This window comes from Salvelinus namaycush, unplaced genomic scaffold (assembly GCF_016432855.1).
Source record: "Salvelinus namaycush isolate Seneca unplaced genomic scaffold, SaNama_1.0 Scaffold412, whole genome shotgun sequence".
In the NCBI taxonomy this organism is placed as follows: Eukaryota; Metazoa; Chordata; class Actinopteri; order Salmoniformes; family Salmonidae; genus Salvelinus; species Salvelinus namaycush.
Window position 1 is genome coordinate 142,665 of NW_024061101.1, and position 16,390 is coordinate 159,054.

The 16,390-nt window shown below is 46.6% G+C and overlaps 1 protein-coding gene across 1 annotated transcript; it reads left to right on the forward strand.

Annotated features, from left to right (window-relative positions):
- Positions 1-3,023: 3,023 nt before the first annotated feature.
- LOC120041188 (transmembrane protein 121-like) lies at positions 3,024-15,595 on the forward strand. Its single transcript, XM_038986126.1, has 4 exons — positions 3,024-3,144; positions 3,926-4,074; positions 11,798-11,973; positions 14,959-15,595. Exons 1-4 carry the CDS (start codon positions 3,024-3,026, stop codon positions 15,593-15,595), a joined length of 1,083 nt encoding a protein of 360 aa, XP_038842054.1.
- Positions 15,596-16,390: the final 795 nt, after the last annotated feature.

Below are 16,390 nucleotides of genomic sequence, written 5' to 3' on the forward strand. Positions count from 1 at the left end.
TCTTTGCTAGGTAAAGCACCGCCTTATCTCAGATCACTGGTCACCATAGCAACACCCACCCGTAGCACGTGCTCCAGCAGGTATATTTCACTGGTCATCCCCAAAGCCAACACCTGCTTTGGCCGCCTCTCCTTCCAGTTCTCTGCTGCCAGTGACTGGAACGAATTTCAAAAATCGCTGAAGCTGGAGACTTATATCTCCCTCACTAACTTTAAGAATCAGCTGTCAGAGCAGCTTACCGATCACTGTACCTGTACACAGCCCATCTGTAAATAGCACACCCAACTACCTCATCCCCATATTATTATTATTTTTGCTCCTTTGCACCCCAGTATCTCTACTTGCACATCATCATCTGCACATCTATCACTCCAGTGTTAATGCTACATTGTAATTATTTCGCCACTATGGCCTATTTATTTCCTTACCTCCCTAATCTTTCTACATTTGCACACACTGTACATAGATTTTTCTATTGTGTTATTGATTGTACGTTTGTTTATCCCATGTGTAACTCTGTGTTCTTGTTTTTGTTGCACTCCTTTGCTTTATTGAGAACTTGTTCTCAACTGGCCTACCTGGTTAAATAAAGGTGACATACACTGCTCAAAAAAATAAAGGGAACACTTAAACAACACAATGTAACTCCAAGTCAATCACACTTCTGTGAAATCAAACTGTCCACTTAGGAAGCAACACTGATTGACAATAAATTTCACATGCTGTTGTGCAAATGGAATAGACAAAAGATGGAAATTATAGGCAATTAGCAAGACACCCCCAAAAAAGGAGTGATTCTGCAGGTGGTGACCACAGACCACTTCTCAGTTCCTATGCTTCCTGGCTGATGTTTTGGTCACTTTTGAATGCTGGCGGTGCTCTCACTCTAGTGGTAGCATGAGACAGAGTCTACAACCCACACAAGTGGCTCAGGTAGTGCAGCTCATCCAGGATGGCACATCAATGCGAGCTGTGGCAAGAAGGTTTGCTGTGTCTGTCAGCGTAGTGTCCAGAGCATGGAGGCGCTACCAGGAGACAGGCCAGTACATCAGGAGATGTGGAGGAGGCCGTAGGAGGGCAACAACCCAGCAGCAGGACAGCTACCTCCGCCTTTGTGCAAGGAGGAGCACTACCGGAGCCCTGCAAAATTACCTCCAGCAGGCCACAAATGTGCATGTGTCTGCTCAAACGGTCAGAAACAAACTCCATGAGGGTGGTATGAGGGCCCGACGTCCACAGGTGGGGGTTGTGCTTACAGCCCAACACCGTGCAGGACGTTTGGCATTTGCCAGAGAACACCAATATTGGCAAATTCGCCTTTGGCGCCCTGTGCTCTTCACAGATGAGAGCAGGTTCACACTGAGCACATGAGCACATGTGACAGACGTGACAGAGTCTGGAGACGCCGTGGAGAACGTTCTGCTGCCTGCACCATCCTCCAGCATGACCGGTTTGGCGGTGGGTCAGTCATGGTGTGGGGTGGCATTTCTTTGTGGGGCCGCACAGCCCTCCATGTGCTCGCCAGAGGTAGCCTGACTGCCATTAGGTACCGAGATGAGATCCTCAGACCCCTTGTGAGACCATATGCTGACACATGCACATTTGTGGCCTGCTGGAGGTCATTTTGCAGGGCTCTGGCAGTGCACATCCTTGCACAAAGGCGGAGGTAGCGGTCCTGCTGCTGGGTTGTTGCCCTCCTACGGCCTCCTCCACGTCTCCTGATGTACTGGCCTGTCTCCTGGTAGCGCCTCCATGCTCTGGACACTACGCTGACAGACACAGCAAACCTTCTTGCCACAGCTCGCATTGATGTGCCATCCTGGATGAGCTGCACTACCTGAGCCACTTGTGTGGGTTGTAGACTCCGTCTCATGCTACCACTAGAGTGTGAGCACCGCCAGCATTCAAAAGTGACCAAAACATCAGCCAGGAAGCATAGGAACTGAGAAGTGGTCTGTGGTCACCACCTGCAGAATCACTCCTTTATTGGGGGTGTCTTGCTAATTGCCTATAATTTCCACCTTTTGTCTATTCCATTTGCACAACAGCATGTGAAATTTATTGTCAATCAGTGTTGCTTCCTAAGTGGACAGTTTGATTTCACAGAAGTGTGATTGACTTGGAGTTACATTGTGTTGTTTAAGTGTTCCCTTTATTTTTTTGAGCAGTGTATATTCTTTAAAAAGCCATGGAGAGGAGCACTACTGTCTAAACTGCCCCCATCCTGGGAGACTAAGGATCTTTGGTGACTCCTTCCTCCACAACCTCACCAAGAGCAGAGCTATGCAGCACTACTGTCAAACAGACCAGCCAGCAGGCATTGAGAGAAACACTACTGTCTACTGAAGACGCTCCATACCCCTCCTCCACCTCCACAAACCTCCCTCCTTCCACCTCCTTCTCTCCTCCTACCTACCTCCCTCCATCCCTCCTCCACCTCCATACCCCTCCTCCACAAACCTCCCTCCTTCCCTCCTCCTACCTACCTCCCTCCATCCCTCCTCCACAAATCTCCTCCTACCCCTCCTTCCACCTCCCTCCTCATCCTCCACAAATCTTCTCCTACCCCCTCCCTCCTCCTCCTCCACAAATCTCCTCCTACCCCTCCTTCCACCTCCCTCCTCCTCCTCCACAAATCTCCTCCTACCCCTCCCTCCTCCTCCTCCACAAATCTCCTCCTACCCCTCCTTCCACCTCCCTCCTCCACAAATCTCCTCCTACCCCCTCCACAAATCTCCTCCTACCCCTCCCTCCTCCTCCTCCACAAATCTCCTCCTACCCCTCCTTCCACCTCCCTCCTCCTCCTCCACAAATCTCCTCCTACCCCCTCCACAAATCTCCTCCCACCCCCTCCTCCCTCCCCGTGAAAACCCCAGCCATGGAGTGGAACATTTGTTTGATTTATTTAACCTTTATTTAACTAGGCATTACAGTCTACTGTAACAGTCCTGTCTAACCTGCCTTTATTTAGCAGAGGACCACCCTACACCCTCCCTAACATACCTCCTCCTGCCCCAGTCAGGATGGTGCCTCCCCCTCCCACCAACCAGCCCCATGTCTGCCTGTCCACCCTGCTGATCATGAGCAGTATGGCCCTGATCGATGCCTATCTGGTGGAACAGAACCACGGGCCCAGGAAGATAGGTATTATTATGAAACCTTTATTCAGTCAGGGAAGTTCCATTGAGTCCGATGTTTCTTTTACAAGGGTGCAGTGTTTACAAATGAAGCATAAAATACATAGGACATAATAATGAATTATTAACACAATTCAGGAGCTGTTAGGCTGGTGAATGAGGACCCAAAAGCGACGTAATAGTAACAGAGTCTTTATTCCAGTATTAAACAAATAATGATTCTCCTGGATATTATCAATGGTCAATCCAAAACAGGAAACTGAAATCCTCTCGTCAATAGAGAGGAACGACTGGAGACGCGACCACAGACTGCAGGTCGCTTCAGGAAGGCACTGGCCGTAGCTGACATAGACACCTGCTCACACGCAGCATCTGAAGAAGGCAAAGAACACGACAGGGCGGAACAAGGACACAGGAACAGCAAACATCAAACAAGAATCCGACAAGGACAGAAGCGGAAAACAGAGGGAGAAATAGGGACTCTAATCAGAGGGCAAAATAGGGGACAGGTGTGAAAGAGTAAATGAGGTCGTTAGGAGAATGAGAAACAGCTGGGAGCAGGAACGGAACGATAGAGAGAGAGAGCGGGAGAGGGAGAGAGGGAGGAGGAGAGAGAGAGAGAGAGAAAGAGGGAAAGAACCTAATAAGACCAGCAGAGGGAAGCACAGGGACAAGACATGATCAAAGACAAAACATGACAGGAGCATGAGAAAGACAAAAATACAATTCTAAACCAACTTGTACTACCTGTATCATTATTATTATTAATACATTTATCTGGGGAACAGGTATCTGTATCATGGTGATGGTAGGGGACCTGTGCTTCCTCATCGTGTTGCGGTACGTGGCGGTTTGGGTCGGGGCTGAGGTGCGGACCGCCAAGCGAGGTTACGCCATGATACTCTGGTTCCTCTATATCTTTGTCCTGGAGATCAAGGTATTTACAAGGCATTTTACATTTTGCTGTTGATGTTGTCATTTTGTTGTTTCCCTTTTTGTTTAATTGGGCTCCCGAGTGGTGCAGCATCTCAGTGCTAGAGGCGTCACTACAGACCCTGGTTCGATTGCAAGCTGTTTCACAACCGGCCGTGCTTGGGAGTCCCATAGGGCGGCGCACAATTGGCCTAGCGTCGTCCGGGTTTGGCCGGGGTAGGCCGTCATTGTAAATAAGAATTTGTTCTTAATATGGATAGGGGGCAGCATTTTCACGTTTGGATGAAAAGCGCGCACAGAGTAAACTGCCTGCTACTCAGTCCCAGTTGCTAATATATGCATATTATCAGTATAAACACTCTGAAGTTTCTAAAACTGTTTGAATGATGTCTGTGAGTATAACAGAACTCATATGGCAGGCAAAAACCTGAGAAAAATCCAACCAGGAAGTGGGAAATCTGAGGTTTGTAGGTTTTCAACTCTTGGCCTATCAAATACACAGTGTCTATGGGGTCATTTTGCACTTCCTAAGGCTTCCACTAGATGCCAACAGTCTTTGGAACCTTGTTTGATGCTTCTACTGTGAAGTGGGGGCGAATAAGAGGGGAATGAGTCAGAGGTCTGCCAGAATGCCTTGAGCTCGTGACGCTCGTTCACGTGAGAGCGAGCTCTGTTCCATTGCTTTTCTACAGACAAAGGAATTCTCCGGTTGGAACATTATTGAAGATTTATGTTAAAAACATCCTAAAGATTGATTCTATACTTCGTTTGACATGTTTCTACGGACTGTAATATGACTTTTCGTCTGAACTTTTGCCTGGACCTGCCCGCGCGAGTTTAGATTGTGTACTGAACGCGCGAACCAAAAGGAGTAATTTGGACATTAATGATGGACTTTATGGAACAAATCAAACATTTATTGTGGAACTGGGATTCCTGGGAGTGCATTCTGATGAAGATCATCAAAGGTAAGTGAATATTTATAATGCTATTTCTGACTTATGTTGACTCCAACATGGCGGATATCTCTTTGGGTTGATTTGTCGTCTGAGCGACGTACTCAGATTATTGCATGGTTTGCTTTTTCCGTAAAGTTTTTTTGAAATCTGACACAGCGGTTGCATTAAGGAGAAGTATATCTTTAAATCTGTGAATAACAAAAACGGAGGTTTTTGGATATAAATATGAACTTGATCGAACAAAACATACATGTATTGTGTAACATGTTGTCCCGGGAATGTCATCTGATGAAGAATATCAAAGGTTAGTGATTAATTTTATCAATATTTCTGCTTTTTGTGACTCCTCTCTTTGGTTGGAAAATCGCTGTATGCTTTCTGTGACTAGTTGCTGACCCAACATAATGATATGTTCTGCTTTCGCCGAAAAGCCTTTTTGAAACCGGACACTGTGGTTGGATTAATGAGAATTTTATCTTTAAAATGGTGTCTAATACTTGTATGTTTGAGAAAATTGAATTATGAGATTTCTCTTGATTGAATTTGGCGCCCTGCAATTTCATTGGCTGTTGGCGAGCTGAAGCCCAGTCCTAGACATGTTAACTGACTTGCCTAGTTAAATAAAGGTTAAATAAATAAAAAAGTATTATCCTTTCTTTAATGTTGTTCTATTATATAAAAAAAAATAAGGTCGATGTCCGCGCTCCGGCAGAAAACTAAATAGCATAATAAAAACATCCCCAACAAAATCTGTCAGTTTAAACTATAAATATGTATATACACTGCTCAAAAAAATAAAGGGAACACTTAAACAACACAATGTAACTCCAAGTCAATCACACTTCTGTGAAATCAAACTGTCCACTTAGGAAGCAACACTGATTGACAATAAATTTCACATGCTGTTGTGCAAATGGAATAGACAACAGGTGGAAATTATAGGCAATTAGCAAGACACCCCCAATAAAGGAGTGATTCTGCAGGTGGTGACCACAGACCACTTCTCAGTTCCTATGCTTCCTGGCTGATGTTTTGGTCACTTTTGAATGCTGGCGGTGCTCTCACTCTAGTGGTAGCATGAGACGCAGTCTACAACCCACACAAGTGGCTCAGGTAGTGCAGCTCATCCAGGATGGCACATCAATGCGAGCTGTGGCAAGAAGGTTTGCTGTGTCTGTCAGCGTAGTGTCCAGAGCGCTACCAGGAGACAGGCCAGTACATCAGGAGACGTAGAGGAGGCCGTAGGAGGGCAACAACCCAGCAGCAGGACCGCTACCTCCGCCTTTGAGCAGGAGGAGCACTGCCAGAGCCCTGCAAAATGACCTCCAGCAGGCCACAAATGTGCATGTGTCTGCTCAAACGGTCAGAAACAGACTCCATGAGGGTGGTATGAGGGCCCGACGTCCACAGGTGGGGGTTGTGCTTACAGCCCAACACCGTGCAGGACGTTTGGCATTTGCCAGAGAACACCAAAATTGGCAAATTCGCCTTTGGCGCCCTGTGCTCTTCACAGATGAGAGCAGGTTCACACTGAGCACATGAGCACATGTGACAGACGTGACAGAGTCTGGAGACGCCGTGGAGAACGTTCTGCTGCCTGCAACATCCTCCAGCATGACCGGTTTGGCGGTGGGTCAGTCATGGTGTGGGGTGGCATTTCTTTGGGGGGCCGCACAGCCCTCCATGTGCTCGCCAGAGGTAGCCTGACTGCCATTAGGTACCGAGATGAGATCCTCAGACCCCTTGTGAGACCATATGCTGGTGCGGTTGGCCCTGGGTTACTCCTAATGCAAGACAATGCTAGACCTCATGTGGCTGGAGTGTGTCAGCAGTTCCTGCAAGAGGAAGGCATTGATGCTATGGACTGGCCCGCCCGTTCCCCAGACCTGAATCCAATTGAGCACATCTGGGACATCATGTCTCGCTCCATCCACCAACGCCACGTTGCACCACAGACTGTCCAGGAGTTGGCGGATGCTTTAGTCCAGGTCTGGGAGGAGATGCCTCAGGAGACCATCCGCCACCTCATCAGGAGCATGCCCAGGCGTTGTAGGGAGGTCATACAGGCACGTGGAGGCCACACACACTCCTGAGCCTCATGTTGACTTGTTTTAAGGACATTACATCAAAGTTGGATCAGCCTGTAGTGTGGTTTTCCACTTTAATTTTGAGTGACTCCAAATCCAGACCTCCATGGGTTGATAAATTTGATTTCCATTGATAATTTTTGTGTGATTTTGTTGTCAGCACATTCAACTATGTAAAGAAAAAAGTATTTAATAAGAATATTTCATTCATTCAGATCTAGGATGTGTTATTTTAGTGTTCCCTTTATTTTTTTGAGCAGTGTATATATTTTATTTTTTTCTTCAATCCACCGTATCCGCCTATGTCGCACTTCCACATCTGCGGTGAAAGGTGACAGAGCTATAGTGGTGTTTGTCAGACCAAGTGCTTTCCTCCCCATCTTAAATAAGCATGCTCCATTCAAAAAATGTAGAACCAGGAACAGATATAGCCCTTGGTTCTCTCCAGACCTGACTGCCCTTGACCAGCACAAAAACATCCTGTGGCGTTCTGCATTAGCATCGAACAGCCCCCGTGATATGCAACTTTTCAGGGAAGCTAGAAACCAATATACACAGGCAGTATCTCTACTTGCACAGGCATCTTCTGCACATCTATCACTCCAGTGTTTAATTGCTATATTTGTAATTATTTCGCCACTATGGCCTATTTATTGCCTTACCTCCCTTATCCTACCTCATTTGCACACGTTGTATATAGACTTTTTATATTGTATTATTGACTGTATGTTTGTTTATTCCATGTGTAACTCTGTGTTGTTGTTTGTGTCGCACTGCTTTGCTTTATCTTGGCCAGGTCGCAGTTGTAAATGAGAACTTGTTCTCAACTAGCCTACCTGGTTAAATAAAGGTGGAAAAAAACCAAAAAACGAGACATCCCGAAAATCATAAAATCGTCTGTAGCATCCGAACGGTTTGACATACAAACTAATAATAGACCCCTCTATTTTTGTATTTGTATTTATTATGGATCCCCATTTGCTGCTGCCAAGGCAGCATCTACTCTTCCTGGGGTCCAGGAACATGAGACAGTTACATACTGTTTAAAATACTACATGACATTACATAACACATATGAACAGATGACTCGAATGAATACGATGGTGTTCTCCCACACGCGTCTTGGAACTCGTCTGAAGTCAATCTGCCAATTTGCCAACTTCTGTCTAATATGACCCCTCTGTGCAATGGTGAGACTCTCACAAAACACATACAGTACCAGTCAAAGGTTTGGACACACCTACTCATTCAAGGGCCTTCATGGTCGAATTGCTGAAAAGAAACCACTGCAAAAGGACACCAATAAGAAGAAGAGACTTACTTGGGCCAAGAAACACGAGCAATGGATATTAGACCGGTGGAAATCTGTCCTTTGGTCTGATGAGTCCAAATTTGAGATTTTTGGTTCCAACCACCGTGTGTGAGACGCAGAGTTGGTGCACGGATTATCTCTACATGTGTGGTTCCCACCGTGAAGCATGGAGGAGGAGGAGGTGTGGGTGTGGAGGTGCTTTGCTGGTGACACTGTGTGATTTATTTAGAATGGCACACTTAACCAGCATGGCCACCGCAGCATTCTGCAGCGATACACCATCCCATCTGGTTTGCGCTTAGTGGGACTATCACTTGTTTTTCAATAGGACAATGACCCAAAACACATCTCCAAGCTGTGTAAGGGCTATTTGACCAAGAAGGAGAGTGATGGAGTGCTGCATCAGATGACATGGCCTCCACAATCACCTGACCTCAACCAAATTGAGATGGTGTGGGATAAGTTGGATCGCAGAGTGAAGGAAAAGCAGCCAACAACTGCTCAGCATATGTGGGAACTCCTTCAAGACTGTTGGAAAAGCTTTCATCATGAAGCTGGTTGAGAGAATGCCAAAAGTGTGCAAAGCTGTCAGCAAGGCAAAGGGTGGCTACTTTGAAGAATCTAAAATACACTGCTCAAAAAAATAAAGGGAACACTTAAACAACACAATGTAACTCCAAGTCAATCACACTTCTGTGAAATCAAACTGTCCACTTAGGAAGCAACACTGATTGACAATAAATTTCACATGCTGTTGTGCAAATGGAATAGACAAAAGGTGGAAATTATAGGCAATTAGCAAGACACCCCCAATAAAGGAATGGTTCTGCAGGTGGTGACCACAGACCACTTCTCAGTTCCTATGCTTCCTAGCTGATGTTTTGGTCACTTTTGAATGCTGGCGGTGCTCTGACTCTAGTGGTAGCATGAGACGGAGTCTACAACCCACACAAGTGGCTCAGGTAGTGCAGCTCATCCAGGATGGCACATCAATGCGAGCTGTGGCAAAAAGGTTTGCTGTGTCTGTCAGCGTAGTGTCCAGAGCATGGAGGCGCTACCAGGAGACAGGCCAGTACATCAGGAGACGTGGAGGAGGCTGTAGGAGGGCAACAACCCAGCAGCAGGACCGCTACCTCCGCCTTTGTGCAAGGAGGTGCACTGCCAGAGCCCTGCAAAATGACCTCCAGCAGGCCACAAATGTGCATGTGTCTGCTCAAACGGTCAGAAACAGACTCCATGAGGGTGGTATGAGGGCCCGACGTCCACAGGTGGGGGTTGTGCTTACAGCCCAACACCGTGCAGGACGTTTGGCATTTGCCAGAGAACACCAAGATTGGCAAATTCGCCACTGGTGCCCTGTGCTCTTCACAGATGAAAGCAGGTTCACACTGAGCACATGAGCACATGTGACAGACGTGACAGAGTCTGGAGACGCCGTGGAGAACGTTCTGCTGCCTGCAACATCCTCCAGCATGACCGGTTTGGCGGTGGGTCAGTCATGGTGTGGGGTGGCATTTCTTTGTGGGGCCGCACAGCCCTCCATGTGCTCGCCAGAGGTAGCCTGACTGCCATTAGGTACCGAGATGAGATCCTCAGACCCCTTGTGAGACCATATGCTGACACATGCACATTTGTGGCCTGCTGGAGGTAATTTTGCAGGGCTCTGGCAGTGCACCTCCTTGCACAAAGGAGTCTCATGCTACCACTAGAGTGAAAGCACCGCCAGCATTCAAAAGTGACCAAAACATCAGCCAGGAAGCATAGGAACTGAGAAGTGGTCTGTGGTCACCACCTGCAGAACCATTCCTTTATTGGGGGTGTCTTGCTAATTGCCTATAATTTCCACCTTTTGTCTATTCCATTTGCACAACAGCATGTGAAATTTATTGTCAATCAGTGTTGCTTCCTAAGTGGACAGTTTGATTTCACAGAAGTGTGATTGACTTGGAGTTACATTGTGTTGTTTAAGTGTTCCCTTTATTTTTTTGAGCAGTGTATATGTTGATTTGTTTAACACTTTTTTGGTTACTCCATGATTCCATATGTGTTAATTCATAAAAATAAAGAAAAACCCTGATTTGAGTAAGTCTGTCTAAACGTTTGACTAGTACTGTACATATCGGTTGTTTTGCTTTAGGATGCCCACAGACCTCACAAGACTCGTCTGAAGGTACCCTCGTACCAGTTGAAAAAATGAATGGAAGTATACAGTATATGGAAACTGTTTTGTGACAAAAATAAAGGGTTAAATACACGTAAAAAAATCGAATGTTTCCTTTCTTTAGATAGTCCACAAGAAAGTATCTGTTGTTCCATGTAGTGAATCTGTTATTCAATGTGTTTGTATTGGTTAATAGCAGTAAGTCCCCAAAAAATGTATATATTATTTTTGGGGGATACTTCAAGGGGTCTTAAAATTCAAAATGATCCTTGGTATGAGCTTCTTTAAACAAATCCATATAGCTTAGTAGAACTAACTGCAGCAGCTGACATGTGTAGTGTTGAGTCATCCGCATACATAGACATACTGGCTTTACTCAAAGCCAAGGCCTAAACAGCCACTGTGGGGAATTCCTGATTCTACCTGGATTATGTTTGAGAGACTTCCATTAACTTCTTATGGGCAGGCTGGACGCAGCGTCCCACCTGGCCAACATCCGGTGAAATTGCAGAGCGCCAAATTCAAACTACAGTATCATAAATATGTAACTTTCATAAAATCACAAGTGCAATACATCAAAATAAAGCTTAACTTCTTGTTAATTCAGCCGCTGTGTCAGATTTCAAAAAGGCTTTACGGCGAAAGCAAACCATGCAATTATCTGAGGACAGATAATTGTTGTCGAGGTGATGGAGAACGTGGAGGACCTCATCCATTACCCAGTTGATTCATGGTGTTGACGCAGTAGGTGTTCCTGTTCATCGACCATATGGGAGATATCCTTAACTTCTGCTGCTTCTATGTTTTCGAGAGGGAGTAACACAGCGAGTCAGGAAGCAGAATGAGTATAATAATAATAAACATGAAGAAACTACAGAACAGAAGCAGCGTACTGAACGTAACCAAAACCAATACTGCCAGATGACAGAAGCTACTGAGGGCTATATGAAGGGAGAGTAAGCAGGGTGGTGATGACGTCCAGGTGTGTGTAACGATGGGGAGCAAGTGTGCGCAATGATGGTTGCCAGGTGTGCAGAATGTGGTTTGCCAGGACCGGTGGTTAGTAGACAGACAACATTGAGCGCAGAAGGGAGGGAGCAGAAGGAGGCGAGATACTACGTATCTGTAAAGCACTTTGTGACAACTGCTGATGTAAAAAGGGCTGTATAAAACACATTTTATTGACTTCCTTTTTGGTTGTTTTCCAGGTGTACTTTGTGTACCAGAACTACAAGGCTGACAGGAAGTCTCTGGATGCTATGGCCCGCAAGGCCCTGACCCTACTCCTCTCAGTCTGTGTCCCAGTGCTGTTTGTAGGTCTAGTGGCCATAGACCATATGGAGTACGTACAGCCGTTCAAGAAGAAAGAGGAGCTCCGTAACAGGTACAACTGGTCCTGACCCAGGTACAACTGCCCCTGACCCAGGTACAACTGGTCCTGACCCATTCTAATAGGTAGAACTGGTCCTGACCCATTCTAACAGGTACAACTGGTCCTGACCCATTCTAACAGGTAGAACTGGTCCTGACCCATTCTAACAGGTACAACTGCCCCTGACCCATTCTAACAGGTAGAACTGGTCCTGACCCAGGTAGAACTGCCCCTGACCCAGGTAGAACTTCCCCTGACCCATTCTAACAGGTAGAACTGGTCCTGACCCATTCTAACAGGTAGAACTGGTCCTGACCCATTCTAACAGGTAGAACTGGTCCTGACCCATTCTAACAGGTAGAACTGGTCCTGACCCATTCTAACAGGTAGAACTGGTCCTGACCCATTCTAACAGGTAGAACTGCCCCTGACCCATTCTAACAGGTAGAACTGCCCCTGACCCATTCTAACAGGTAGAACTGGTCCTGACCCATTCTAACAGGTACAACTGCCCCTGACCCATTCTAACAGGTAGAACTGGTCCTGACCCATTCTAACAGGTAGAACTGGTCCTGACCCATTCTAACAGGTAGAACTGGTCCTGACCCATTCTAACAGGTACAACTGGTCCTGACCCATTCTAACAGGTACAACTGCCCCTGACCCATTCTAACAGGTAGAACTGCCCCTGACCCAGGTAGAACTGCCCCTGACCCAGGTAGAACTGCCCCTGACCCAGGTAGAACTGCCCCTGACCCATTCTAACAGGTAGAACTGGTCCTGACCCATTCTAACAGGTAGAACTGGTCCTGACCCATTATAACAGGTAGAACTGGTCCTGACCCATTCTAACAGGTATAACTGGTCCTGACCCATTCTAACAGGTACAAGTGGTCCTGACCCATTCTAACAGGTAGAACTGCCCCTGACCCATTATAACAGGTAGAACTGGTCCTGACCCATTCTAACAGGTAGAACTGGTCCTGACCCATTCTAACAGGTAGAACTGGTCCTGACCCATTCTAACAGGTACAACTGGTCCTGACCCATTCTAACAGGTAGAACTGGTCCTGACCCATTCTAACAGGTACAACTGGTCCTGACCCATTCTAACAGATAGAACTGGTCCTGACCCATTCTAACAGGTACAACTGGTCCTGACCCATTCTAACAGGTAGAACTGCCCCTGACCCATTCTAACAGGTAGAACTGCCCCTGACCCATTCTAACAGGTAGAACTGCCCCTGACCCATTCTAACAGGTAGAACTGCCCCTGACCCAGGTAGAACTGCCCCTGACCCAGGTAGAACTGCCCCTGACCCATTCTAACAGGTAGAACTGGTCCTGACCCATTCTAACAGGTACAACTGGTCCTGACCCATTCTAACAGGTAGAACTGGTCCTGACCCATTCTAACAGGTAGAACTGGTCCTGACCCATTCTAACAGGTAGAACTGGTCCTGACCCATTCTAATAGGTAGAACTGGTCCTGACCCATTCTAACAGGTAGAACTGGTCCTGACCCATTCTAACAGGTAGAACTGGTCCTGACCCATTCTAACAGGTAGAACTGGTCCTGACCCATTCTAATAGGTAGAACTGGTCCTGACCCATTCTAACAGGTAGAACTGGTCCTGACCCATTCTAACAGGTAGAACTGCCCCTGACCCAGGTAGAACTGCCCCTGACCCAGGTAGAACTGCCCCTGACCCATTCTAACAGGTAGAACTGGTCCTGACCCATTCTAACAGGTACAACTGGTCCTGACCCATTCTAACAAGTATAACTGTTCTGACCCATTCTAACAGGTAGAACTGGTCCTGACCCATTCTAACAGGTAGAACTGCCCCTGACCCATTCTAACAGGTACAACTGGTCCTGACCCATTCTAACAGGTAGAACTGGTCCTGACCCATTCTAACAGGTACAACTGGTCCTGACCCATTCTAACAGGTAGAACTGGTCCTGACCCATTCTAACAGGTAGAACTGCCCCTGACCCATTCTAATAGGTAGAACTGGTCCTGACCCATTCTAATAGGTAGAACTGGTCCTGACCCATTCTAACAGGTACAACTGGTCCTGACCCATTCTAACAGATAGAACTGGTCCTGACCCATTCTATCAGGTAGAACTGGTCCTGACCCATTCTAATAGGTAGAACTGCCCCTGACCCATTCTAACAGGTAGAACTGCCCCTGACCCATTCTAATAGGTAGAACTGGTCCTGACCCATTCTAACAGGTAGAACTGGTCCTGACCCATTCTAACAGGTAGAACTGGTCCTGACCCATTCTAATAGGTAGAACTGGTCCTGACCCATTCTAACAGGTAGAACTGGTCCTGACCCATTCTAACAGGTAGAACTGGTCCTGACCCATTCTAACAGGTAGAACTGGTCCTGACCCATTCTAACAGGTAGAACTGCCCCTGACCCATTCTAATAGGTAGAACTGGTCCTGACCCATTCTAATAGGTAGAACTGGTCCTGACCCATTCTAACAGGTACAACTGGTCCTGACCCATTCTAACAGATAGAACTGGTCCTGACCCATTCTATCAGGTAGAACTGGTCCTGACCCATTCTAATAGGTAGAACTGCCCCTGACCCATTCTAACAGGTAGAACTGCCCCTGACCCATTCTAATAAGTAGAACTGGTCCTGACCCATTCTAACAGGTAGAACTGGTCCTGACCCATTCTAACAGGTAGAACTGGTCCTGACCCATTCTAATAGGTAGAACTGGTCCTGACCCATTCTAACAGGTAGAACTGGTCCTGACCCATTCTAACAGGTAGAACTGGTCCTGACCCATTCTAACAGATAGAACTGGTCCTGACCCATTCTATCAGGTAGAACTGGTCCTGACCCATTCCCTCTGGGTGTGAGTTTGTGTGTCCTGGGGGTTGTGAGCATTAAGACATGTCCATTCTTTGTAAATTAAGGGACAATAAAGACATCTTCTGTTTTATGATCTTGTTCCTCTCCTGTCTTCAGGTTGTTCTGGGTCGTGGTGGACCTGCTAGATATCCTGGATATTCAGGCTAATCTCTGGGAACCCCTGAAGAAAGGTCTCCCTCTGTGGGCCGAAGGACTTATGTTCTTCTACTGTTACATCATGTTGCTAGTCCTTCCCTGTGTCTCTCTTAGTGAGATCTCCATGCAGGGCATCAATATAGTCCCACACAAGATGATGCTATATCCTATCCTCAGCCTGGTCACCATTAATATTTTAACCTTGTTGATCAGAGGCTGTAACATGCTGCTGTATAGGGATGCCCGGGTCAGTGGGATCCTGATAGGGAAGAATGTGTTAGCTATCATACTAAAGGCCTGTAGCTTCATCCAGTACAGGAGGCAGTTACAGAACACTCCTCCTGCCTTCGGGTTGGAACGACAGAGGAACTCTGTACCACATCACCATGGTAACCAGGGTCTTGGACGCCCTGTTTCTATTGTGATGACCGCTCACCCGCAGGTGGGCCTCCCGGACCAGACAGCCCTGCCCCTCCCTACAGGTGGGCCTCCCGGACCAGACAGCCCTGCCCCTCCCTACAGGTGGGCCTCCCGGACCAGACAGCCCTGCCCCTCCCTCTGCCAGAGGTCACAACTACATGTCAACATACATGACTGAGACCAGGATCATACCATGTATGTATGACCCTCAGGATATTATACACGGGACACACAGGAACATCTGACTCTGACCAAAATCTACATGGATGTACCAATATCATGTTTGACCGTCAGGACTCTACTGGTCAACATCATGTGAAAAACCTTGTATGGATATTGTCACTGATCAGTGGGACACAGGATCCTTATGGAGTATAGAGCAGAGACATGGAGAATGTTTATGAAGAACCTTGATACAAAGAAGATTATAATACCAATATGTATATTATCATTGGAACACAGTGGACACTCTCCTTTTGGATAATATGGTGACATGGACAACACCTTCTAGTGTAAAGAACAGGATCTCCAGACTCTGTTAAAGACAACACCTTCTGGTGTAAAGAACAGGATCTCCAGACTCTGTTAAAGACAACACCTTCTAGTGTAAAGAACAGGATCTCCAGACTCTGTTAAAGACAACACCTTCTAGTGTAAAGAACAGGATCTCCAGACTCTGTTAAAGACAACACCTTCTAGTGTAAAGAACAGGATCTCCAGACTCTGTTAAAGACAACACCTTCTAGTGTAAAGAACAGGACTCCAGACTCTGTAAAGACAACACCTTCTAGTGTAAAGAACAGGATCTCCAGACTCTGTTAAAGACAACACCTTCTAGTGTAAAGAACAGGATCTCCAGACTCTGTTAAAGACAACACCTTCTAGTGTAAAGAACAGGATCTCCAGACTCTGTTAAAGACAACACCTTCTAGTGTAAAGAACAGGATCTCCAGACTCTGTCAAAGACAACACC